The sequence below is a fragment of the Mus pahari genome, chromosome 1 (assembly GCF_900095145.1).
Source record: "Mus pahari chromosome 1, PAHARI_EIJ_v1.1, whole genome shotgun sequence".
Taxonomy (NCBI): domain Eukaryota; kingdom Metazoa; phylum Chordata; class Mammalia; order Rodentia; family Muridae; genus Mus; species Mus pahari.
In genome coordinates this window covers 166,958,364-166,984,076 of record NC_034590.1, presented here as the reverse complement: position 1 = coordinate 166,984,076, position 25,713 = coordinate 166,958,364, and the positions used below count along the sequence as shown (strand labels likewise).

Here is a 25,713-nt window from a genome sequence, read left to right as displayed (position 1 = left end):
AAAAACAGGAAAGAAAATGGTAGATTAAAAATGTTCCCTGAACTGTCAAGATATAGAATATTGAAGGCTATAAGCAACTCAGTTTCTCTACTCCTTTGCCAAAGTGACAGACGGCTCCATCCACCTGCACTCTCAGCCACCCATTCTTGGTGAAGCACACCACAGCCAAATAGACCATGAGAGAGACCTGACTTCCTTAAACCATCCGGAATTTCAGAAGCTAGCTGACATATAAATAGATAGGAGTGACTTTATCACTATTTGAGTTTTTTTTTTTCATTTCTAGGTTTATGAAATAAAAAAATGACATCTGTACAAAGCATTTAAAGGGGGAGTATAGTAAACAATTACAAAGCTCAAACACACACACACACACACACACATACACACACACACACATACACACACATACACACACATACACACACACACACACACACAACTGACCACAGGTTGCAGACGGGATGGCCGGTAGTTGCAGTTTTTAAAACCCCGCACTGTCCTTGAAACGGAGGCCGCACACAGTTCCATTAGATACACATCCAGTGTTCTTGATCTATTATTTACAAAGAAAAACCCTTCACTGCTTAAGTGCCCCCTTCTACTCCAGCCTTCCATTTCAACAGCATCAAACAACTTCACGGGGGGAAAACACAAGACAACAACTTGTGTTCATCCAGCGTTCTGGGCAAGTCAAAATTCTACTTGGATGGAGAAAAATGGAGACTAACCCGACCGGAGACGCAGCTAACTGACAAACGAGAGGTTTGCACTGAAGATCTGATTGCCAGATTTTAAGAAGCCACACAAGGGGCTTTGTTGGTTTGTTTTTTAATCCTCTATAAGAGAAAATTCCTGTTTGCGATAAATGGGAGAGATTAAAAAAAAAAAGAAGAAGAAGAAAGAAAAAAGAAAAAGAAGAAGAAGAAGTAAAGAAAAAAACCTCCAGGATGAGAAAAGGAATGTTTTCAAAATGCACATTTGATATGGAATTCTTTAATTATGGAGTCTGCTCCTTAAGTCAAACTGCATCCGGTCTAATTAGTAAGCTTAGATCTCACCTTCATACTGAACTTTAAACTCACTGAAGCCAATTAAGAACTATTTAAATGAATATTAAAAGGATTCCTGTGATCATTTCTGACATGAGAGAAAACATGCTTTTCGGCAAAAAAAAAAAAAGGGGGGGGGGGTTACACAGCATGCCTGCATCTCACAAAATATTTGAATTGAGCCTTGTACTTAATCCATGCCTCCCAGTCTGAAACTCTGCCATCCAGTGCATTTCCTAAGCTCCTACACGGCCAGGACCCTTCTTTGGCCCCATCTGTCCTGAGCTCCGTTTTAAATGCACTCAGAGCAATCTGTTTTCAGAAACTTATTAAGCTGTACCGGATAGCACCCACCCTCTGCCTCCATTTGGACAAACCACTGGTTTAAGCACATGCTGTTTTACATCCATGGAAGCTGGAATTAAAAGGGAAACTCTTAGCAGTTTCCTTCTTCATGAGCTGAAGCAAACCGAGACCAGGTAAATACATATTCTTTCTAAGACCATGCCTCGAAATAGGTTTTGGTTTGGTTATTTTGTTTGCTTGTTTTTTTTTTTCTTTTAATAACTTATTGTTTGCTTATGAAATCAAGCGTTCCCATGAAATGCTGTTACAATTAACACCACTAAACGTGTGAGGTCACACTCAGGAAATTGTCACAGTCTAATACCAATGAGTCACTTAACTCATGTTTACTAATTCAATTTATCTTCATTTCGAGCTGTGTGGACTGATCGACTGCCGTCATTAGAAATAACAAAACTCAACACAGGAGGAAGACACAGACCTACTTGTGCCGTGGCTTCTCACAAGACCACACACTGCTGTATGCACGGGGAGTGCCTGCAGGTGAGGGACTGACTCCCTGTGAGAAGGACCAACAAGCCAAGGCTTCGGAAGCAACGGAGTTCAGCTGTAATCATCCAAGTGGACACACCAGGAGGGACAAAAGAAGTCTCTATAAAAATCACAACACTAAGGGCCAGTCCACGCAGGGCACTCTATCAAACTCACCAGAAACATACCGGAAAATACAAAACAAAATGTATGTTCTCCAAATGTGCAGCTCATTGTTAAGCATTACTGATAGATAGATAGATAGATAGATAGATAGATAGATAGATAGATAGATAGATAGATAGATAGATAGAATGGATAAATGATAGAAGGATAGATGGATAGATAGATAGATAGATAGATAGATAGATAGATAGATAGATAGATTAAATAGATGAATAGATGAGTAAATGGATAGATAGATGACAGATAGATGGATAGATGGATGGATAGGTGATAGATGATGGATTGATAGGTGATAGCAATCTCAGAACAAACATACTAACTAACCAAGAGAGCTTAGCAAGTCACACTGACAATAAATGTTAGCAGCAGTGCTTCCTGACTGTTCATCAGGAGTTCCTTTGCAAAACTCACAGGATTAGAGATGGCATTATAAGACTTTAAGAACCATCAGGCTGTATTTGACCTGTTACAACTGATAGTCAAACAAAACCCACATGATGGGCTTTGAAAAGTAGAAACACCCTTGGAAACTTTAAAGGGAAGTGACTGGCTGTGCATCCAATTTTTAAAAGGACCATTTTTTATGTTTGTATCTGACTTGAGGATTTAGCTACCTTTCAGACTTCTTCTTCTTCTTCTTTTTTTTTTAAAAATGTGGTCAGCTAACAGAAATCTTTTGGTTTATAGTGTCCACAATATCATAGATCTCTAATAACAAAATTTATTTATTTTTTAAATGTTGTTGGGAAAGAAGAAAAACCACAAATTTTTCTGAGACTAGGAGACATGTGAGCAAAAACCAATAAGAGCGAAGGATTATAATTTCTCACGATGATTAATGCTGTCACCTTGCAGAATCCCCTTAGACAGGCCCCAGCTACCAGCAGTGTGCCCAGCACAGCTGACTATTACTAGGCAGTAATGCACCCACTTTGTAAGACTCAAGCCTTCACAGCCACTGACAACTTAGTGAAGTACAGGGTAGGTGAGACTTCAAAAATGACACCAGGCTGCTTTGGCGAGTTAGAGATTATGCTAATGGGAATTTCTGCACAGATTTGCTTGATAAGAATCATTTTTGTATATAAGGAAGGTTGTTTAAATATCTGCATGGCCAGGATTTGGGGTCAGGGTTTGATTACTGAACCAAAAGACTCCTGTCACTCATGGGGCCTCCAGTTAAGCACTATCATAGCAATATAACAAAAGTCAGAGACTGAGCTTTTTAGTTGCGTATAACTTATGGAGGAAGCAGGAGTCAGAAAAAACCAATTATTTGGAGGGGAGAGCCATTTGGAACACCAGCAATGACGGAAATCCACCTGCAATGCTTTAAAACAGAAAGGCGGCTTCTTCTTCTTCTTCTTCTTCTTCTTCTTCTTCTTCTTCTTCTTCTTCTTCTTCTTCTTCTTCTTCTTCTTCTTCTTCTTCTTCTTCTTNCTTCTTCTTCTTCCTTCTTCTTCTTCTTCTTCTTCTTCTTCTTCTTCTTCTTCTTCTTCTTCTTCTTCTTCTTCTTCTTCTTCTGAAGAGGATCTAACTATGTGGTCCCTGACTGAATTCACACCCCTCAATTGCATCAGATGCTGAAAATATTACCACTACTCGTCCCTGTGGAGAAAGCACACATCGCCATCCCAGAGGCCAAGAGACAGTGGGAAGACAAGGTGCCATCCTGAAAGTCCCCAGTGGACTTTGAACGGTTGTGTGTCATGAAGTTTAGGAAGGCTGCCAGAGAGTCACCCAAATCTAGGATGCTGCTTTGTATTCTACTTAAGTAATCATGGGGATGGGTTCATAGCCTGTGTGAGGTTTGAGAAACTGGGAGTGCACATGCCTAAGCCCAAGCCACCTCAGGGGATTCTCAAGGCTGAAGGAATGGGACTTTAAGAAGGCAGGTCCTTCTGAGCCTGGCCAATCACCAGCTAGAGAGGGATGTCTCCCTAGCCCCAAAATTAGTGCTGGGTAAGAAGGAAGAAGGCGATGTGTATGTGCAAGCACATGTGTGAGCTCGCCCGCTGTACAGTGTCAGAGCAGACTTAACAGATGTGACAGCCTCAGCTTCTTTCCAAAGCTCCTTGTAAACACACCCAGAGGGTAACACACAATGGGCACATCCAGTGAATAATAAAGTAAAATTAAATTATGACATGCCTCCACCATAGCAACAACGCCCATTGGCTCTCACGGGGTAAACCCTGCCAAGGTTCCTGCCACAGCGTGGAGACGGGAATGCGCGCACATTAGCCCCAGATGGAGAGCATGTGGCAACTGCCTGCCTGGAGCAGACTGGGAGACTGGTTTTGAATGCAAGCGAGCATCTTGGAACAGTCTGGACTGTGGGTTGTTTTGTCAAAACCGTCTTGTTTTTGTCTAGCACATCTCTTCAAGGAAGCTTAGGAGAGACTGCATCTCAGACCCAACAACGGCCACACATGACAGCAGCCCCATAGTACAGACAGAAAACAAACAAGCTTACAGAACATGGAAGAACTGATCTAATGATGACTGGTTGGTAGTTTTAGTGAATGAATGAAGAGGAGGATGAGAATGAGGAGGAGGAGGAGGAGGAGGAGGAGGAAAGAGAAAGAAAGAAAAAGAGGAAAAAGATAGGGAGGGAGAGGAAGAAGAGCAAAGACAGGAGGAAGAGAGGAAGAAAATGCCACTGCGCCTGGCTCAGATCTCTCAGGCTCCCTCTCGCACCCTTCCCTTAGGGATGTCCGGTTTGTTCACCCTGTCTGAAAATGTCACCCAGCCAGACTCCCTGCACTAATGCTAAGGCAATAAATGAACTGAGGGGAACTCTTGCCCTCAGTGGGCTTAGGATCTTGAAAGTCAGCACCGGCCGGGTGTGGTGGCGCAGGCCTTTAATTCCAGCACTCGGGAGGCAGAGGCAGGTGGATTTCTGAGTTCGAGGCCAGCTTGGTCTACAAAGTGAGTTCCAGGACAGCCAGGGCTATACAGAGAAACCCTGTCTTGAAAACAACAACAACAACAACAAAGAAAGTCAGCACCGTCACACAGACAACTAACCCCAAACAGAACCAGACCCCAAAGCTCAGCTCCCTCAATTATGTTCCCCTGGAAACACGAATGAAAACTTGCCTTGCCTCTACACTGGGGGAGTAACACAAGTTTTAAATCACATTTAAAAAAAAAATCTAAGTGCTATGTATGCTATGCTGTTATCTACCCATGAGGTGCTATGGAGATTAGAGAGCAGGAGCTCTGTGTCAGTAATCAGACTCCATTTCTTTTCAGAGTCTGTCTATCCTAACTCAGAGAGCTCTTGGCTTTTTTTTTTTTCCTGTAGCCCACTCACTTGGCAAGATTAGACTGCAACTGGGACAAAAAAAATATTACCATCACTTGGGTAATATGTATAAATATCAATATTGATTTGAATTTTGTCTCTTTAAAAAATTTATTTTGGATTATTTAAATATTTATACGAAGAAGTATTCTGTGCATGCACCTGTTACCTGAAGAGGTCACAAGAGAGCATCAGATCCCTGAACCTGGGGTTCCTGAGGAGCCCTGGGCAGGCGCTGGGTCCTCCATAAGTGCAGGGTTGCTCTTAACCATCTGCCCAGCCCCCAGAAGCTCTCTCTTTGACTCAATACTTAGCTTAGCCCATGTAATGTTTGCACATTTGAGTCTAGGTTTTATAAACGACGACGTAAATGCCTGGCATAGACACACAACATTTTTAGCTGTTTTTCCAAGTATAAATTAGGTAAAATATACAGATGCTTAGGGGTCAAGAGCCAGCAATCAGACTCAACTTTGCCTTCACTGTAATTTTGAGGCAGCCAAGCTTGTCAGAAAAAGCACTTTTGCAACCAATGAGGTATGTAAGTTTAAAACATGCTTACTGCTGTGTCGAGTATAAATACACAGAACTAATTAGGCACTGGCTAAATGCTAAAAATGAAAAAAGGAAAAAAAAGCAAGAATTTATACCTAAAAACACCACTACTGGAATATTGGGGAGGGGAGATCCTAAAAGAGGAAAAGGAAGAGTGGGAGGCATTGGAGGTTGGGGAGGGCGCAGCAGTGACTTTGGGGTAGACAATATCTTAGCATTGAGATTGCAAATTCTTTAAATACAGCTCCTAAAACCCACTTCTTTAAAAACAACAACAACAACAACAACAACAACAATTAATCAGACAGTGATGGGTTCACGAAAAAGGCTTGAGAACCTAGAAGAGCAACTGAGAGGCCACTGTCGTCTAAAGAGACACCAGGCTTTTCCAAAGACAACCCTATAGAGAGCCATAAGAATTGCCATAAGAATTGATTTTTCTAAGAGAAGGGCTTCTTAAAGCCAGGGAAAGAAGCCAAGGATGACCATGCTTGTTAAGCAAATGTGTTTAATGTTTCCTGACATGTCTTCATTGGTTTTAACAACTGGCCCTTCTAAGCTTACAGCAAAGCCACTTTCTATGACGGTTTATCAGCATCGTCAAGAAAGAGCCATTTTTGAAAAGACTGCTTTTGATTACACATTCCATCAGAACCATGGTTTAGGTAGAACATTAAGATTATCAATGAATCACATAAAACAACGCCATGTTCAAAGCCAGTGAGTGACACAGCATTGTGTTCTTACGTGGGAGCTAGTTGAGAGTTTCAGCTTAGAATGCTTAAGCCCTATATGGCTCTCTGCAAGGAAACTGAACATAGGATGACCTTTTGCAAGCATGTAGTCTGAATTTTGTATCATTTCCGGGATGTGAACACCTGTACTCTTTCTAATTTAAAGAAGGCAAAATTGAGGTTGCCAACACATACCCCCAAGACTCTAAGCTAACACAGTAAGTGAAGACTCGGAGTTTGAACTCAAGCACTTCCTGGCTGCTCTTCCTAACCGTGTGTCTACATTCCTGTCAGTCAACACAACGTGGCAGAGGGCTGCAGTGCAAAATGCCTGCGTGGCAATTCTAAAGCTAGGAGCTTTCTACTGAATGCACTGTGTTAAGTGATATGTGCACACACGTAAACTTTTGGCAGGGATCATAGCAGATCCTTTACTAACTGAGGGGACAGTTGGCAGGTATGGCACTGCAATTAATACAGATAAACCATCAATAGCCTATCCGCCTTTTGATTTTTAAATAAACAAAGGCTGAATGCTGTAAATGAAGATCAGAAGTCCTCTGAAGGCCATATGGCCACAGGGAAGCCGAATGGAAAGCCACCAGCAGGAATTGGGGAAGTTTGCTGCTCCTAAGGAGGAAGAAGGAATTTTTAACAAATGTTTTCTCCCCTGGGACCTGGAGGACAAGTGACCTCCCTGCAGAAATGAGATCTGGGGATCAAGACAGAAATAAAGGAGCAGTCTAGGTAGGAGCAGGGAAGGGCCTGCTAAACTGATGTTTGTAGGAAATACCACATGTATCCTGCAGGGGGCACACTGCGGTGTGTCCAGTCTAAGAGGAACTTGCCTGGCTTTTCTGAGGCCTGGTGCTTAGGAGACAATTCAACCCTGCAAATGCTGTGGTCAGCACAGTGGCTGGGCACACTGATGCCCAGGGGTCCCCAGAGTCTACTCCTTAATGCTTGGGAAACAATGACATCTCTATACCCACAATGGTCTTAGTGTGGGCCCCTCCTCCCACAATGGCCCCTTTCAATCCCCCACCATGAGCAATTGCCCCAAGTTTAACAGCCTGTGTTAGGGGGGCACCGGGCACAAAAGGAGGTGCTTCCAGGTTCAGTGAACATTTTGCATCCATTCATCAGGGAAAAGACAAAAGACTCCCCACTTCACCTCAGGCAGGGCATCTACCCTACCAAAGAGCAGCCTTCTTGTGATGGGAGGGGGGTGGGGGGGTAGAGACACACTGCTTAAGGATGGTTGTGCAAACATGCTTTGGGATTATTTTTGTCTCCAACTAAAGCTATCTACATAAAAATGGGATCCTTTTGTCCCATAAGAAGGACCAAGCTGGACCTTGCAGGGGTGTGGGGGGAGGAAGGAGCAAAAGGCGTAAAAGCGTCCAAATAAAGATGGAAAAGGCTAGAGACAGAGCTCTAAATTACACTCCGGAATCTTTATTAGGAAAGTGGGCCACGTTTTACTTTACTTTACATTTTTATTGGGGTTCACTGCGACTTTTATTACAGAATCTAGTGTTGGCTTTGTATACTGGCTTTAATTACTGAGTACCCTGCCAGCCACTTTTGACCAACACAGGCTGCTACAGGAAGCTTTCTCAGGACCCAAGCCTGTCTCTCCTCATTGCAAGACGAATCTGTTGGTGTCTTGACTCCACCAGTCAACAGTCAGTATGGCACTCGTTGATTAATGAGGCCTCAACTTAGTTGGTTATTTGAGTTACTTCGGGGACAGCTACAGAGCATACAAAGTGCTAATATTTGAAATAGCCTAAGTTACCCTTCCCTCTCAGAGCGACACCCACCCACCCCTTTACCCTGCCAAGCTGGATTAGTCATACTAAACATAGTCTGCTCCCAACCAACTCTTCAAGTTTTGGCAAGCAGGGCCCAGCTGACATTCCCGGCCCAGTTTAACATTACATAATGAGGACTTCTCTCTCCTCGTGGGCCACAAGTCAAAACAAACTTGCTGAACTCGACCCGGGCATCAGCCTGCTCCCTGGTTACAAGACACGGAACTCTGAAGAGTAGCGTGGAGCTGTAAAAATCACCAGTGAACTCCAACGTGCTCAACAGCCTCGCAGCCAACACGGTGATCTCTCTCCTGCTTCCTATCCCTGATGCTGGGGGCGAAAACTCTTTCCAAAGAGTCCTTTTTCACATCTCTGAGAGGTTAACAAAATCCCAGAAAGCATCACCCTCAAAGAATTCCCAAACACCGAGAACAAACTACTATCCATCTCATATAAATGGTAAGGGTGTGTGTGGTTTCTGTAGCCTCAAGCTCACAGCAGTGGTCCTGCTTCAGCCTCCTGAGTACTGGCCTTACTGGCATGAGCCATCATGTGTGATATGTTCAGCTAAGTGTTGCTAAAAACACAGTCGTTGCTTGCAAGATTTCTAGTATTCCTTATGCAAGATTCCTAGGCTCCTGCTTCCTGGCCTCCTTTTAGCAGAAATGCTCGGATTAATCCCTCATGGGCATGGAAGCCCCTGAGGAGCCCGAGCACAAGCAGCCAGGTCACCCGAGAAAAGTCATGATTTCCAGAGAGAAATATGTGACTTCACATCAGACGCTGGATCCCACACACTTATCCACAGAGGAGTTTCGGCCTCTGCACAGATCTCGGGTACTGCTGAATGACATTTGAATGTGTGGAGAACTGGGAGTGGCCGAGTGGGGTGGGAAGGGACAAGCAGGAGGGTGGATTTCTGCTGTGGGGTCCTATGTGACCTGGTAAGGAAGCCTGGGGGTCTGACAGTCCATCTGCTCTATCCGGGTCTCAGTTTCCAAACTTTAGACAGAGGCTGACAGAGTAGGGCCCTGTTGTTAGTCAACACTTAGCAATCTCCAGATTCGGTAGCAGACCTTCTTTAACCTACCGACTATGGTGAACAAGTTAAAATTACTCTGACTATGGTTATCCACGCAAAAGCCTGTGCTTTTAGGTCACTGGCCCATTCCTTTGTCTTGAGTTATTTTATCATCTCTCCTAGGAGTCCAGGCCCAACAAATCACAAACCAAACCTGTTGGGTAACATTCAATTTAGTACTATCTCTCTGCTATCTGTTTATGCACAGGGCAGGCTCGGATCATCTCCCCGAAGCATCTTTTCTCTTTTAATCCTGGAGACAACATTTTTTTTTAAGTGACTGAGAATAGTTATTACAAAACCGATGACTAAGGCCTCACAGATAGCCCTCCCTGATGTGATTGGATCCTTGTGACATCACCTCCAATCTCCTGCTTTCTAAGAGCATATGAGGCCAGAATGCTCTGCCTACTACCTCTTAGGTCTGCTTCTGACAGGCAGGTATGTGCCTGGATCAATGTGGGCTAAGAGGGGAGGGGCAAAAGTTTGGTGTTAAAGAGGCAAGAGTGGACATGGAGTCAGAAACCACTAGATTGGGAAGGTGGTTCAGTAAGACTGGGGCCAAAAGAACCATGGTCGTTGCAGAAGTGTAGAGATGGAGAGGAAGAGAAATGGGCCTTGTGGTAACCGATTCTGTTCAGAACCACTGTCCTGTAATTCCCAAAACTTGAAGGGGAGCTTGCTTGCTCACTTCAATGCAGCTTTCTCTGGTGGCTTCACCATCAAAACTACTCACATTGAGCCAGTTCACACCGAGCTGGTTCACACTGAGCCTGTTCACACTGAACCCATTCACACAGGGGGAGAATCTGCCACAGAGTTCAGAATCCTAGAAGCTGACAGGGGTGTTCCTTCTGGCGATTATCCCAGAGAGGAGCAGCCTCAGAACAATGAAGAACTGAACTCAGACCATGATTTCCAGCCAGAATCCCTTCTCACACCCCTGCTCTTCAGGATAGGATCGTACCCAAGACTGGAGTACTAAATGACACCCCAGGAGTAGTAAATGTCTTCCCTGGGGCTGCAATCCCCGTCACACACATCCCTCTGTCATGTGGATTTTTTTTTTTTTTTATAATTTCCAGATTTGCACCCACACCTGTGAGGAGGTCCAGCCTAGATATGCCAGATTTAAAGAGCCACCGGTACCTTGTGTCCCCATGTGCCCTATGCCTTATGTACCTAAGTCCTCATCTACCAAGCTCCAACAGTACTGTTCCGTGTGCCTAAGAATCTGATGAGGGAAGCAGGCCCCAGCCAGCCAGAAGGGCAGAATAGAGTCACCCAAGCTTTCCAGTCATGTAGGTGACTATCCGATCTCTGGAGCAGTCAGGAAAAACGTTGGTGTTGTAAGACACTTCAGAATAAGCCGTTTGTATGACCACCAGGGTTCTATGTTCTTTGACCTACAATTGTAGAGTCACTATGCAGCACCATGGGACACAACAACCTCTAGGGGAAAAAAAAAATCATTCCATAGATAGTAACCTGAAAGGAAACCGTTGGAAATGATAGGCTTGTAGATGCAATGAGTGTTGCCTGACTCCCCTGACCCCACCCCACCCCACCCCACCCACTCTGCCCCTGCCCCGTCTCTTGATACCCTCCCTAGTATCCAGATGAAAAGTATTAAGTTCAGGCCTTGCTCCACAAAGGGATCTTGGCCTATGGCGATGAGAAGAATAGCATCAAAAAATTGCTTGTCAACAAAGCATAAACTTAAACAAGTCAGGATGGCACGAGGAGGCTACCCCACGGGAGCCATCACAGACTGGAATCAAACCAATGTGGCTCAGGGTGCCCTGGGGAGCCCAATGCCCTCCAGAGGGGTGTTCCTCCACCTCTTAGGAGGATGAGGAAGTCAACAGTCACCCCCCTGCCCATATGACTACACAGAGGGACAGGGGGAGGTGTGGGCAGGGGGGCTTTCGTTGGATAACACATGTGGCTGGCCAGATTGGTTCAACTGAGACTCTAGCCATTCCATGGGTAAGTGGAGCCACGGACGTGCACTGAGTTGGTCAAAAGCACAGCCGTAAGGAAGCCAGAGCACAGAGGTCTGGCTTGCTGCGGCCTCAGTGATTTGGTCCATACGATGGGACAAGTTGCGGCAGGGCCAAGAGCAGCCCCTCCTCTTCCCTCTCCTCATGGGCCACCACGGCGAGCACTGGAATACAGCCCTATAAGGACCACACACTGTGCAATATGGGCTATGAGCTCTGAATGCTCACGCCCACACGGAACACATACCATTAATCAGTACAGAAAATATGGCCTTCCTCCCAGAGTCATCTTGGGCACTAGAGTCCCTTCCTATGAGCAACCATCTTCATCTTGAACCAGGCAAAAAAAAAAGGAGTTAGAGACTGGGACCCTCCCCCTGCCTGACATTCACATGTCCAAAGCTCCCTCCAGAATGCTTTCAGCCTTAAGCCCCATTTTAATCATTCCACCAAGAAGACTTCTTCTTCCTCCCCCTTTCTCTCTCAACTTGTGGGAGCCAAGCAATTTTTTACTGTGGGTGGTAACAAGAGTTGAACTGTTTCTAATTATTTAAAAAACAAAACCATACACACAAAACAAAACAAAACTCTCTGCTGCCAATTGCTGAGAGACTCAGAAGCCACAACTTCCGGCACAGGGACCGCTCTCCCAACCTCCTGTCCCAGTCGGCTTAGGCCAGAGTGTCTGGAGAGCATGTGTGGCTCTTCCTCTATAGCTCAACTCCATACATGTCGCAGGGCAGAAGGGGCTCGGCAGTGGGGAGGTGAGCACCCTGCCTTGGAAAACATCTGAAGTCCCTGGCTTTGACTCCCCCGGTCACAACAATTACTTTCAATAGTATTGGAGACAAATCATTAAAATAAAATAAAATAAAAACCATGTTAGTGTTCTCTTTGTGAAAAATAAACAGTTGCTTCTGACTGGGAGAATCAAATGAGAATTATACAGAAAGGGCCTATGGGTGACTGTTTGGGGATTTTGAAGAGGTGAGGCCTTGTCCGATGCTGACTCTGATCTCTTCATGTTCAAGTGACCCTGCCACCTAAGCCTACAAGTCACCGGGGCTACAGTTGCAGGCCATCCACCTCCAGATGCCAGATGCCCACGTAGCATAGGGAGCATTACTATCAAGCCCTCCCACTGCCCACGAGGAACAGGGTTCAGTGAAAAGATACAGACGTTGGCCAGTGTCTACATCCATCACCTATTTGCTCCGCTCTTTTGACAAATAAAGGCAGGGTCAGGAATTTTCCAGATTCACAGATACAAAGACTTTGGGTTCAATGGGCTCTGTCAGGGTACAGCTGGTTACTTTGCCAGCTTCTGGCAAAGTCAAGATTAACTGGAAGTAGTGACCCGTGCTCTCAGTTACCCATAAAATAGATGCCACCAGCCACAGGCAGGAACTATTACCACATGCTCTCATATTAAGGGTAACCCGTGCCCTTGTGCAAAGGGTCTGCATGAATTATAACCCAACTGGAGCAGGGGAGGCAGCGTGCACCTGCATTCCCAACCTTTGAGAGCTGAGGCAGGGGGATCTTAAATACGATGGCAACCTAGCTTATGTAACTTGCGTAAAACTTTGTGCTTTTATTATTAAATTCAAGCAGCATATGGTTGCTTTTTATGAAAAGAAAATCCACTGAGAAAATATCCAACTCAAAGAGTCAAAGGTAAAGAAAGGTTGTTTTTTTTTTTTTTCTTTACTCCCCTGTGGCTGACCTGGAGCTGGGATTATGACTCTGTGGTCCTGTTCCACGCACACACACACCCCCCCAATCCAGTATAATCCTCCAGGGATCAACTTCCATTTGTTACTCCAGTTGTCAGTCATACCCAGCGGCTTCAAGTGCAGCCAGCCATTTTTGTTAATGGAATCTGAAACCCATCACCTTCAGCTGGGAGGGTGAGAGGATCCCTCAGTGTGTTTTTCTAAAGCAAATATTTAGTGCTTTTATCTTTTCCTGCCCTAACATGTAATCTGTCACCCAAATGGGGGAGGAGGGGGCCCTCATGCGTGTGTTTATGGAAATAACATCACATTCCCAAACCCCCGATGTCAGTCAGACAGACAGCAAAACAAATGGCACAGCTGATCTCTCGCTGGTTGCTTGCCAGACAGGTGACAACCAAGGCGGGATAGAGTGCCACACCTGGTTTCTTAAAGTGCCCACATCAGCCCAGTCAGGAGCTAAAGGTGTCTCCAGGCTGACGGATTTGCCCCTCGCTAGCACCCATATTTTTGTTTGCTTGTTTTGAGAATTTTGTTTTTAAATGTTGTTCATTCTGCCATCTCAAAGGCCTTCTTCCCTACAGAGACCTGCACCTTGGCTGTTCTCCTCAGCATCCGCCCTTCTCTTAGGCTAGAACTCATGGGTGTTTTGAGTCTACCGCCCTCTCCAAGACACCACAAGCTGGGATGAGGGAAGCTGATTGGCTTGTATAGACTATGAATGGTCCCTGTGCCTTTCCCTGCTTCTAAGGGGGGGGGGTAGAGGTAGAAGGGCTACATCTTGGATGCTCTCCTTCCCCTCCCCTCCAATCTCTGCTTCCTGCCTGGGTCACTGCGCATACCCTCTCTGTTGGCTGCAGTGGCGGTTCTCCAAGTAATTACAAAGACAGGAATTAGATTGCACAAGCGTTTACATGTGTGCGGCTGCTGTTACCTTCCCCGGCCAAATGCATCATCTTCAGTTCACTCAAGTGTGACACCCTGAGCTGAGGCCTTTTCAGGTCACCTCTCCTCACTTCCCAAGAGGAAGACGGGCACACAGATGTGCCGCTCCCTGCCTTCCACTTCTTCTGCCCTCTGGACAGCTGGAGGAGCAATAGCTAAGCTTCCCCAGACATGCAGTGGCTTGCTGAGGATCCTGGGTGGGGACACTGTTCTGTTTTCATCTAGCTAATGGGACAAGCGAGGTCGCCTGAGAGAACCAGGCTTAGGTCAACAAATCTACACATCGTGCTCCGTCTTCACTTAAGATGCCATGCCCAAATTTTGGCATCTACAACATGGGCAAAATAACAGATAATTCAGCCAGGATGCTCCAAAGATTGCCTCACTTCACCCTGTTGCCTCTGTGGGTAGTAACAGCATGTCATCCTCACTACCGCCCGCCTTAGCTTGAGTTCTCCTAAGTCCATAAGGTCGTGCGAAGCACTCTGGAATGCAGGAAAGAACATCACATAACGAAAAGCAGTAAAGGCCAGGGGAGATGCATCAATGTCCAAGAAGCCAACAGACAAAGCAGGCAGGGGTTCCCCTCTGTGTCCAAGAAGGCCTAGAGATGGGGCAGAGCAGAAACTGACACCCATAGTTAAGAATGACCTTCTGAACAGGGCTCAGCACACTGAATCAACACTCCTTCAAAATAAAAGCATGAGGTGGGGGAAGGTCGCACAGGCAAAGCCCCGCAAGCATTAACACTGGAGCGTGATCCCCAGCATCCAAGCCTCAGTTGGCCAGCCTTCCCCAGTAGTCCCAGGCTAGTAAGTGAGCATGTCTTTCAAAAGAAGAAAATGGAAGGAGAAGGGAGATACCTGAACCTGATTCACCAGAGACTCTTGTCCTGTGAACTCCACATGCACGAGAATACATGTACATACACAGATACACACACACACACACACACACACAAAGAGAGAGAGAGAGAGAGAGAGAGAGAGAGAGAGAGAGAAAGAACATCTTAAAGACAATACCCACATGTCCTGTGTCCATATAAGGTCGTCTAATAAGAATAAGAAGACACGGTCTGTGTTCTGGTCGTGAGCTGGAGAAAATAATAGGAACTTAAACGAAAACTCACAGAGGTAGGCCAAAATAAATAAACAAAACTCACATTTATTGTAGTTTATATAAGTATGTATAATGATTTGCTAATCCCACATCTCCAAAGAAACTTGGTCTTACAACTTTAAATCAAGTGTGCACAGTGAGTAGGGACGGGGAGAAGACTGTTCCTGGAGGCCCAATCAGGGTAGACCACAGAGAGGAAGTTCAGGGTAACCAGGCTTGAAGACATTTTGCTGTCCCAAAAGGGCAGGACCAAAATGGGGAGGGGGTGTCCCATTCTTTTTGGGTGCAAACAAAACATGTATCAGAAAGGCCACAAGCCTTTCCTCAGACACCACATCCCTGCCTGGTGTAAGGACAGACAGAAGTGGCTCATCTTTCCTTTAGGGCCCCCATGTTTCTGAAGTCACCCTCCCAAAGGACACTCACCTTTCCCAGGGGTTCTCAGGAAAGTGACGTGGAGAAACAACCTTGTCCTGGAGATAGTCACACAACTACAGGTGATTACAATTTTATTCTACTATCTAGTCAAGGGCTTGTTTCTCTGGGACAAGGAGACTTCTCAACACACAAACCCCAGCTAAACACAGGTCTTCCAGGATCCCAGCGAGCAGAACCAAGAATGAAAAGGCAGTGGCTGGATGCCTCCAGGACCATCCTGACCCCACCCTGCGGAGCAAGTTTACCACCAGGTCATCTCCTACCAAACCTGGTTCTGTAAACACCAAGCTCTAGCACCAAGGGCAGGGTTTCCATGTGGGGCCACACAGCTTGCTTGTCTGAGTGACCAGCTCAGTGAATGAGTGGACTAGGCCAGCAAATATCTCTTGGTCACCCCAAGTTCTTGCTTTTCTTGGGTCTCATTTTTCTTTCTCCAATATCTTCATTTTTTCCCCCTCTACTCCCTTCTGGGGAGTCTTTAAAAAACCAAAAAAAAAAACCAAAAACCAAAAACAAACAAACAAAAAACCCGGAAACTTTCTGAGTGCACACACACATACACACACACACACACAACCCACACATCTCTCAGAGAAAGTCTTTGCTCTCCTGGGGCAGTGGCCATAAAGGCTAGAAATGGTTATACTCTGTGTACTCAGACAAGCACACACCCAAGGGTGTTTCAACAGAATGGCAAACTTTGGCTGTACAAAGGTCACCTCATTCCTTATTCTCAGCCCAAGTAGAGGTGGCCTGATGGAGACCAGGACAGGGTAACCAAAACTCTAACCGGACTTCATCAAGGGATGAAGTGTGGCTTCTACCACACTACCAAAAAAAAAAACTGAAAACAAAGTGTGGGAGTGTGGGAATGAAGGGGGGGTGGGGAGTGGAGGGGGGAGAGTGGGGGTGATAATGGCTCAGTCAGTAAAATACCTGGGGCACAAGCATGAGGACTTGAATTCAGATCCTCAGCACGCACATCAAAGTCCCACACTGTAGTACACATCTGTGATCCCAGAACCGGGGTGGCCAGGATGGGCAGATTTCCCGATTCCTGATGCCCACGTACTCTGAACAACCACTAAACTTCAGGCTCAGTGAGAGACTCAGAAGAATAAGACAACTAAAAGAGACACCAAGGATGACTTCTGACCTCTTCAGCACATATAAATACACACATCACCAACAGGTATACAGCACTCACTCACCCCCACCCACACCCACGCACCCACACCCACACACCCACACCCGCACTCACACCCACAACAGCTGTGTTCTTAAAAATGCAAACAGGCTTGAAATGGCCTTTCAGACCCACGGCAGAGGAAGTGGAAGGTCTGCCTGAAGGACAGAGGCTGACCAAGTTTCTTTTATAGGTTTTTGCTCAACTAGTAGCCAAGACAATAAATTCCTTTCAAATGAGGTTCACAGACACGGAAGGGAGGAGGTGTGGCAAGTAAGAGCTTTCGCTCTGTCATACGGCTGTACCGCCCGACATACAAAAGAAAGACTCATTCCAGGGTAGGCATGGTTTCCCCTCCATGTCCAAGTCCAGGATGTCTACTCCTCTGACGTCACTAGAGAGACTGATAACAGCAAAGGTTTCAGAACCAGAAAGTGGTAGAGGAAAGGAGGGGGGGGTAGCAGGAGAGGGAGAGGGGGAGGGGAGGGAGAGAGCTTGGTAAATGATGTTAGAGCCTTGTAAAGCCATTTCCCACCCAGCTACTGTTTTTATTTGAGGGAGGCCCTACAAGGAATAGAGGGTTTTAAGGATGATTTGTACTCTCTCTTGATACAGTCTAGCCCATGAAAAATCAATCTGTCACTGCACAGAATTATAAAAGAGGAAGCAAGCTGTCACCTACAGAAGGGCTTGAGTCTTATCTATTAATGATCTGTGTCAGGAATGTGGAGAAAATATGTGGCTAGCACAGAAGGGGAAAATGGAGGCAGGCACTGAGTTAGAGCCAGGCTGTCCTGTGGGCAGGGTCAGCTGGACCTCCAAGGTTTCACACGAGGCAGAAGAACCATCTGCCACAGATGAATTCTCTGCATGAGCATCCCACACAGCAGGACTTCCTATCTCGTAGACCAGCTCACAGGGTGGGAGACAAGTTTCTGAGGCAGCAATAATGTCGACAGTGATGTAAGTTTTCCAGTCTGAGGGATGACAGATAACACAGAGCAGAGGGTGTGGTCAGCAGCCACTGAGTATCAGGTGAGTGGAGTGGAGCTGCACCGTGCTCCCTTCTACCAGGATGTCACCTCACTGAGAAGTACCCAGGTGGGACTTGAGAGCTATGTATTCATTTAACCTAGAAGAACACGGTGAAGAGACTATGCCCTATGAGTACGGATGCGGGGGGGGGGGGTTAGGGGGGTGGTGTTGATGTTCAATTTTTGAATAGAAGGATTCTGAGTTGTACAAGAAAACCACAGCTCATACATTTGGAGGAGGGCACATCATAGAATATTCCAGAATCTCCAGTACTTCCAACATACACATCTGCCAAGTGTCCTATTGCAGTGGGATATAGAGAAGAACCTTGTTTGCTTGGAGCAATGGTAAATGACCTCCACCTCTAGAATGGGCATCAAGGAGGAGTTAAAAGTCCTCCCTCTGCATGCACAGAAAATCATTTTACAATTAAGAGCTGCAACAACATGAGCCCACCTATGACTCTGGAGGCGCAGCTTTGGAGCTCTAGAAGTTCATCCAAATACAAGCTTTGCCTTTGGGGGTGCATTTGACGTTGTTGCTCAGGCTGCTTCTAATTAGGGGTGAACTACATTTTAATTTTATTTTATTATTTTTTTTTTTAGCTAAATGCTTGCTAACCTGGAGTTATAACACAGGGATTTATATAAATTGACACACACACAAACACACATGAGCACATCTTCCCTTCTAATATATACTGTGAATAAACATTCATTTTTTCATATATAGTTGAAATATAAAGAACTAGGGAAATTAAGTAACATCTATATTTGTTTTAAATGACGAACAAGCAAAAATAAGGCTGGCTGTGCTGCCATGCTCTTTAGAAATCAGACACATAAGAAGCCACAGACTTCTAGGATGTGGTCTAATAAACCTAAGAAAAGTTTCATTTCCTCTCTCCGCACTGGACAACTCCCTGTCTCCACAGCTGGCTTTGCACACTGAGCCAAAGTGCTTTTCCCCCTTACATCTGCAGATCGAGAGGCTGGTGAGTGTAGACCATCCCTCCTTTGGCCCTTTCTGAAAACACACACCAAAAAAATGAAATCGAAACAGGTCCAATGCTAGCCAAAGGGCAAGCCAACCAAGATTAACAATAAAAGCTGAAGTATCAGACCGAGATCTTGATGATCCCCAGACACCAGACTAGAAGAAGTTTCGAGAGCCTCTGGAGAGGAAGGAAATGGGGAAGGATAGAAGGGTTCTGACAAAGAACGATTTAAGAAGTGTGTGTGTGTGTGTGTGTGTGTGTGTGTGTGTGTGTGTGTGTGAGAGAGAGAGAGAGAGAGAGAGAGAGAGAGAGAGAGAGAGAGAATTCAGTGGTCGAGGTGGTGACTCAGCAGTTACAGGAAGCCCCTCTTATCTGCAGGCAGTTATGCTGTGTCACACCCTATTACTGTCACTATTGTCGGTGCTAACAGCCACCATGCGGCAAGCTTGTGTTGCCAGCTCTGAGCTGTCCACGAATAACTAACTAGGAAGACGTGACTCATGCCTGCCCAGGTGGCTATTGACTTTCTTAGTCATATTTACTCAACCCATCTATCTACTGGATTCCCTCAATTGAGGAAGAGATAGATGGCAAAGTTTAAGACCTCAACCCAGTAACAAGGAGGAAGAGACCAGGGTGCTGATCGCAGATGAGGTGGAAGATCTCTTAAGTGAGGCACTTACTGCAGAATCAAAGTGTCTCCTGGCTCCCAAGAATGCAGGGTGGCAAACAGGACCAAAGATGCCCTCCTTCTAGTAGGTGGGAATACACCAAACCATGAACAAGAGCATCTCTATCATGGGCAGCATTTTATGGTGCCCTTTCTCTAGCAGTGTGATCTTAAGCTACCTCATGACTCGGCTCTGTTGAGCACACCAGCTCTCTCACCACACACTAGTTGTGTGTATCGCCTAGGGGATAGGGAAACCGAGGCAGAAAGCAGCCTGGTAACGTGCTCATTCGTGCCATCTTTGTGTCTGCCCTATTCACAATCTGTGGGTTTATTCTTCATCTGGAAATGTGGTTTTCTTGTCCTCCCTGGGAGATGTTTTTTTGTCCTGAGTATAAGCAGAAGAATGTTCAAGGTCACTGGCGCCAGGATTCTAATCAGCTCCGGCAAATCTTGAGCTATAAGGAAGAGACCCAGTCTTTCTGTTTCCACTTCCTTATATTAAATAGGGCACCTGGTTCTCCTTTATCCATGTCTCAACTCTGACCAAAGGTTAAGTAGTTACCATGTGCAAAAGCCTGGTGGGCTAGCCTTATCTGCCAGATCTGGTGGGGTAGCCTTATCCTCCCATAGTCAGAATGAACTGATATGGTTTGGAAAAGCCAGTCTGCCAGAATCTGGTAAGAAAAGCTCTCACCAGGTCACAGCCACATCAGAGTAGGGACCACAAAGCCCTGCCATGCTGAAACCAGTCACACACACACACACACACACACACACACACACATCAGGTAGTCAGAATGTAAGCATGGTCCAATCACAGGCACATCAGAGGCAAGGTAGCAGGAGAAGTGCAAAACATCCCAGAAAAACATCTGCTTTAGCCCACGTGGATGGGTTGAACCACAGACATTCCAAAGAACACCACTGTAGGATCTGAGTAGCGAACATATTCTTCTATAACAAAGAAAAGCATCCCATGGCATCATGGCAGGTGAGAAGGAAGCACAAAGCCATGTTAATCCCAATATTAATGCTTTTAAAGGAGATGGCCAACAGTTCACACAAAGGTCTGGGCGTGAAGTGCCTTCTCCATGGTTCTCTACATCTCTCTGGTTCTCCTAAGTGGTTGTTTACTGTTTCTGAAGTAGAACAAGGGTTTAAACATGGTCTCTTCCACAGTATCCCTCTCTAGAGGGAATACGTGTACATGCTCCATCTCTCTCCTCACGCTCACGCTATCCACTGGAGAAATCCTCTTTCCTAAACCAGCATTCTCTAGCATACAGCAGACACTCAGCACCTAGTAGGGATACAATCATTGGTTTAAAAGACTCTACTAATTGGCTTGTGAATATTCATGAAAACCAAAACATCATCTTCTATCTAAATCTAAGAGTTACTTTAATTTTTTTTTTTTTTTTAAAAGTCTGCATTGATGTTTGCTTTCCTGAAGATAAAAGAATGTTCTGGATGTTCTTTATTCTTGGGACTACTAATTTGAAGAGAGCTGTCACGCGGGAGCATGGAGTCGTGTGGGGTATTGACATTGCATTGAATTATTTAAAGGGAATTAACAATGCTTCCTGTCCTTGGAGAACAACATCTGTGAGAAGAGTCATTGGGCTGTGCTTGCTTCTGCTAGTCAGGCATCTTGTGGGGGCGGGAGGCCTTCCTCAGCACCCTGAATTTGAAAAGAAAATCTATACTATAGACTGCTAATTGCTAGTAGCAATGGCAAAGTTGAGGTGATAACTTCCCTTCCAGCAGGAGCCATAAAGAGCCCAGGAAATTACTTTCTAGGTTCAAGTTTAATGGAATAGTGTGCGTTCTTGCGTGTGACGCTGAGTCACGTGCCCTTTATGGGCCAGCTGGGCATCAAGCATTCACTTGAGTGCCAGCCCCACCCTCTTCTTGTAAAGTGGTGACTTTATGGCTATGATTTCCCTAGCAGTGGTCAGCATGGCCAGCCAGCATGGCACCTGAAATGAGAGTAACCCAAGGAGAATTCAGGGAGGATTGAGGTGGATGCTTGGGCCCTGCCCTCATGAGAGGTAAACTTTGGATGGGCGGCTTCAGTTCAGAGCTGGCTTGTCTCATACCGTCATTCTGCTCCGAGACCTACCTCCAGATACCAGGGCTCCCCAACCTTTTGTAAGGAGTGGCTGCTTTTCGTGTCCCTGAAGACTTGCGTGCTGACAGTGAAGTCTGAGGGGGTGTAGAAGTGCGGACAGGCATGGCCCTGAGTGCAGCAAGGGAGGGGGCTCTGCTGCCAGGAAGAAAGGGGGACAGGGTGAGGCTTGAGGAGAGAGGGCCGAGTCACCAAGGCATACCCAGAATTCTCCACACCTCCCTGCCATGCAGCTGGGGTCCCTGAGGGACATCTCAAATGCGACTTCCTCATGCAGAGTTCCTACGATGCCCCTTCCCTCCATCCCCATCCCTAACCACACCGTTCCCCCATGAACATGGTTGCTCCTACCTCTAAGCAACCAGCCAACCATCTGTGTCTTCTCTCAACTTACCTTACTGAAGCTTCTATTAGGATAAATCTGGCGGGATTGCTGGTGTTTGCACCTCACAGAAACATACTTATGTATGACTGCCCTCACCCTTGAGCTGTGGGGGCTCCTGTCTTAACCTCCACCACCACCCCTGGCTCCCTTAGACTATAGTCTTCTGAGAGAAGCCACAGTAGCATCTTCATGGATCATGCAGTGCACACCCCATATGTTCACGAAGCATGCTCAAAGAAAGTCTGCCCAACAGGTATCCGATCCCAAAAGCCTCAGGGTAAGAACTGCACCCAGGCCCCTAGAAAGGGCTGAGCTGGCTACTCCTTTAACTCTCACAACCTCCACAGGAAGTAAGAGTGTTCTGCCTATTTCACAGAGGAGGAAGCTGACTCAGAGACGTTAAGGAGCATGCCCAAGGTCACACAGCTGGTAAATGGTAGAGGGACAGAATGGACTGTTTAGTCAACTCTAGCAAATGGCTGCTGTGTAGACCTACACACCTAGTCAGAGGCTCGCTACAGCCCCATTAACAGGGTAGAGAATTTAGAGGGAGAATTTAGAGGTGTGAAGAACAATTTAGAGGTTCAGAGTGGGCTACTTCGAAAGGACAAAAGACACCCCAACATTCTCAAGCTTGTCTTTTGGTTGGCTGGTGCTCCTGGGGATTGAACCTGGGGCCCTGACCATGCTAAGCAAGAGCTCTGCCCCTGAGGTATATCCCCAGCATGAGAGGGAATGAGAGAAGGAAGAAGGTAACTGTATCTTTTACATTCCTGCAAAAGATGGACTGGGTAGACTTGTCCACCCCAGGTGACTATGGATAATTCTGAAAGATAAATCAATAAAAACGAAGGAAAGATAGAGAAGTCACAACCCTAGAGCAGCCTACATGGCCATCGGAACACCACCCTTCCCTATGCTCCGCTGGGTAATAGTAACCATCCACAGACAAACAGAGCTCCCCAGGTGACAAAGGGCAGCCAACTGCTGGAAGCTGGGGACCTGTTCAGGAAAGGCAGCCAGGGGCCAGCAAGGGCCGGCTTGCTACTGTGGAGCTATACTGTGCCCATCTGGAAGCAGGCCCTCCACAGTACTTACTCACTGGTAAACAGTGAGTCACAAGATGTGTGAGCTGGTCTGGGAGATCAGCCGGGCTTTAGTGACGGTGCCTGCATTTAGCTGTGTCGATAGCACCGCCCCACCTGAGTGCTGCCTTCAAGGGAAGCACAATGTACAGAGCCAGTTGTTTTGGGGAGGAGCCCAGCAACTTGAGGGCTTACAGCTTTATCTCCCTGCTTTGTTGGGCTAACAAAGCTACTACCACAAGAAGCAAGACTCCCAGGAGCAAGTGGCTAGAGAAGGGAGCTAGCTTGGCAAAGAAATACTAGAGCTATTCAACGAGCAAGGGCTGCCTTCAAGTGCATTGTCTCTGTTACGTTCTGTAGAAGTTCCTCCCTACCTATCCACTTACAGGGTCTGTAACACACCACACACACACAGAGAAACACACACACACACACACACACACACACACATGCACCCACGCAAGGATCCATGCTTAGGATCCAGGGAACCTCAGAGCCAAATTTGGCGCTCACGTTCCTTCTCTTTGATGAGGGAACTGCTTTGAACTTGAAGGGCTCACCTTACCCTACTTTACCTAATAGGCTTACCCAGCTTCTCCTTGTAAGCTCTTTAAGATATTCGTTTCTAATATTTTCATAGAATAGAAGAACTTATAAACAACGTAAAAATTTTAGGCCATAGACGTCTTATGAAAACTTTGGACATAAACATGGATATAAAGGGAAGGAAGGGCTCTGTAGGTGAGGGCCAGGAAGCTCAAGCAGGTGCTAAGAACTATGGAGTGGGAGCAGCTGAGTTCTGAGCTCCACAGCCTTTTCTGGGTTTTCCAGCAATAACATCTTAAATTATTTAGGAGACACTGACCTGACTCTATGGCGCTATGAGCTTAGGTGGAGTGTGCCTCTTCCCCCAGCTTGAGGAGTGGGCAGGTTTGCTAGGTATATACCCACCACACACACACTGCAACCTCTTAACATAGATGCCGATTCAAAATCAAGGTCACAGACATTAAGGGGCAAAGGTAAGATCTTCTGGGACTTGAGTAAACTTCCATGAGTGAAGTCAAATTGGAGGATGGCAGAGCAAAGAACTCCTGGGAAACAATCTTGAACCATGGGCCCCTGGATCCATCCAGTCATGGGGTCCATCTCCTTCTCCTTGACTTGCCAGTTATAGATCTATCTGCACATTCATTTTCTCGGGCTAATTTACATGAGGGATGAAGAGAGGCAGTAACTGGGTGTAGAGCGCTCCAGTCATCATAGACTGGGCTCAAGCACTTCAGTCATCATAGACTGAGCTCAAGCACTACAGTCGTCATAGACTGAGCTCAGAGCACTGCAGTCACTGAAGACTGAGCTCAGAGCACTGCAGGCATTGTAGACTGAGCTCAGAGCACTGCATTATTCATAGACTGAGCTCAGAGCACTGCAGTCACTGTAGACTGAGCTCAGGGCACTGCAGTCACTGTAGACTGAGCTCGGGGCACTGCAGTCATCATCAACAGAGCTCAGGAACCGGCTGTACTTCTAAACAGAGCAGTAGAAGAAAAAGAGGAATGCTCTTTAGAAAATTGAACTCCCTCCTCCTGCATGGGGTTGGAGAGGCACTTGAGATTTCTCCAGTCTCCACCAGCCACACACTGGGTAGAGCTGCCCTGGCCCCTGCTCTCTTCTAGAGTTCCCATCACAGCCACAGCAGCACTGGCCAAGCAGAATAAGTGGACCTGGGAAATGGGAGCTACATATCCTTGGCAGTGTCCCTGGCTTTTGGAAACACTGATGGATGCAGGTGGATTTCTGGAGGAGGTGTCTTCCAGAGAAGGGAGACTAAACTAAGGGGATATGGCATGTTGATAAGGAAGACGGGCAAGGGGAGGAGGAGATGGTGGGTCCGATGCTTAACACCTAAGGGCATGGTGTGTTAGCAAGACCTATAAACAGCTGCTGGAAACATAATCAAAGTGTGCCACCCACAAAGTCCACCGAATTTGTATATTCCACTATCGAACTTCCTTGTGAGCTTCCTATCTCCTTCCACAAGGTACTGGGTGATAGTCAAACTCATGTGATAGGATGGAAGCCAGCAAGTTAAAAATGCACACATGTACACACACACACACACACACACACACACACACACACACACACACACACAGAGAAACACAGAAAAACAAGAGTTGGAAAGCAATTTTTAAAAACATACAAATCAAAACAACGAGCCATAAAAATATCAAAACATTCAGAAACATTTTGCATAAAATAATATCAGAGTGAAATTGGCCGACAGCTGTTCACTACTGGGAGAATCTGAATCCATCTACCACTCTATAAGAAGGGGACCTGAACTTTATTTTTGGCTCCACAAAAGTGCTCACCTTCAGAACTGTGAAAGCCAACTCCATGTACAA

The 25,713-nt window shown here is 46.1% G+C and overlaps 1 protein-coding gene across 32 annotated transcripts in view; it reads right to left on the bottom strand.

Annotated features, from left to right (window-relative positions):
• The window catches only part of Tcf7l2 (transcription factor 7 like 2), a 190,792-nt gene that overhangs the window by 47,370 nt on the left and 117,709 nt on the right, over nucleotides 1-25,713 (bottom strand). Inside the window, exon 5 of one of the 32 annotated variants that reach the window (XM_021187716.2) lies at nucleotides 21,827-21,967. The exons of the other annotated variants lie outside the window; for them this stretch is intronic. Within the exon in view, the coding sequence (XP_021043375.1) occupies nucleotides 21,827-21,967 (141 nt within the window). The remainder of the gene's footprint in view (nucleotides 1-21,826; nucleotides 21,968-25,713) is intronic. 32 annotated transcript variants of the gene reach the window in all.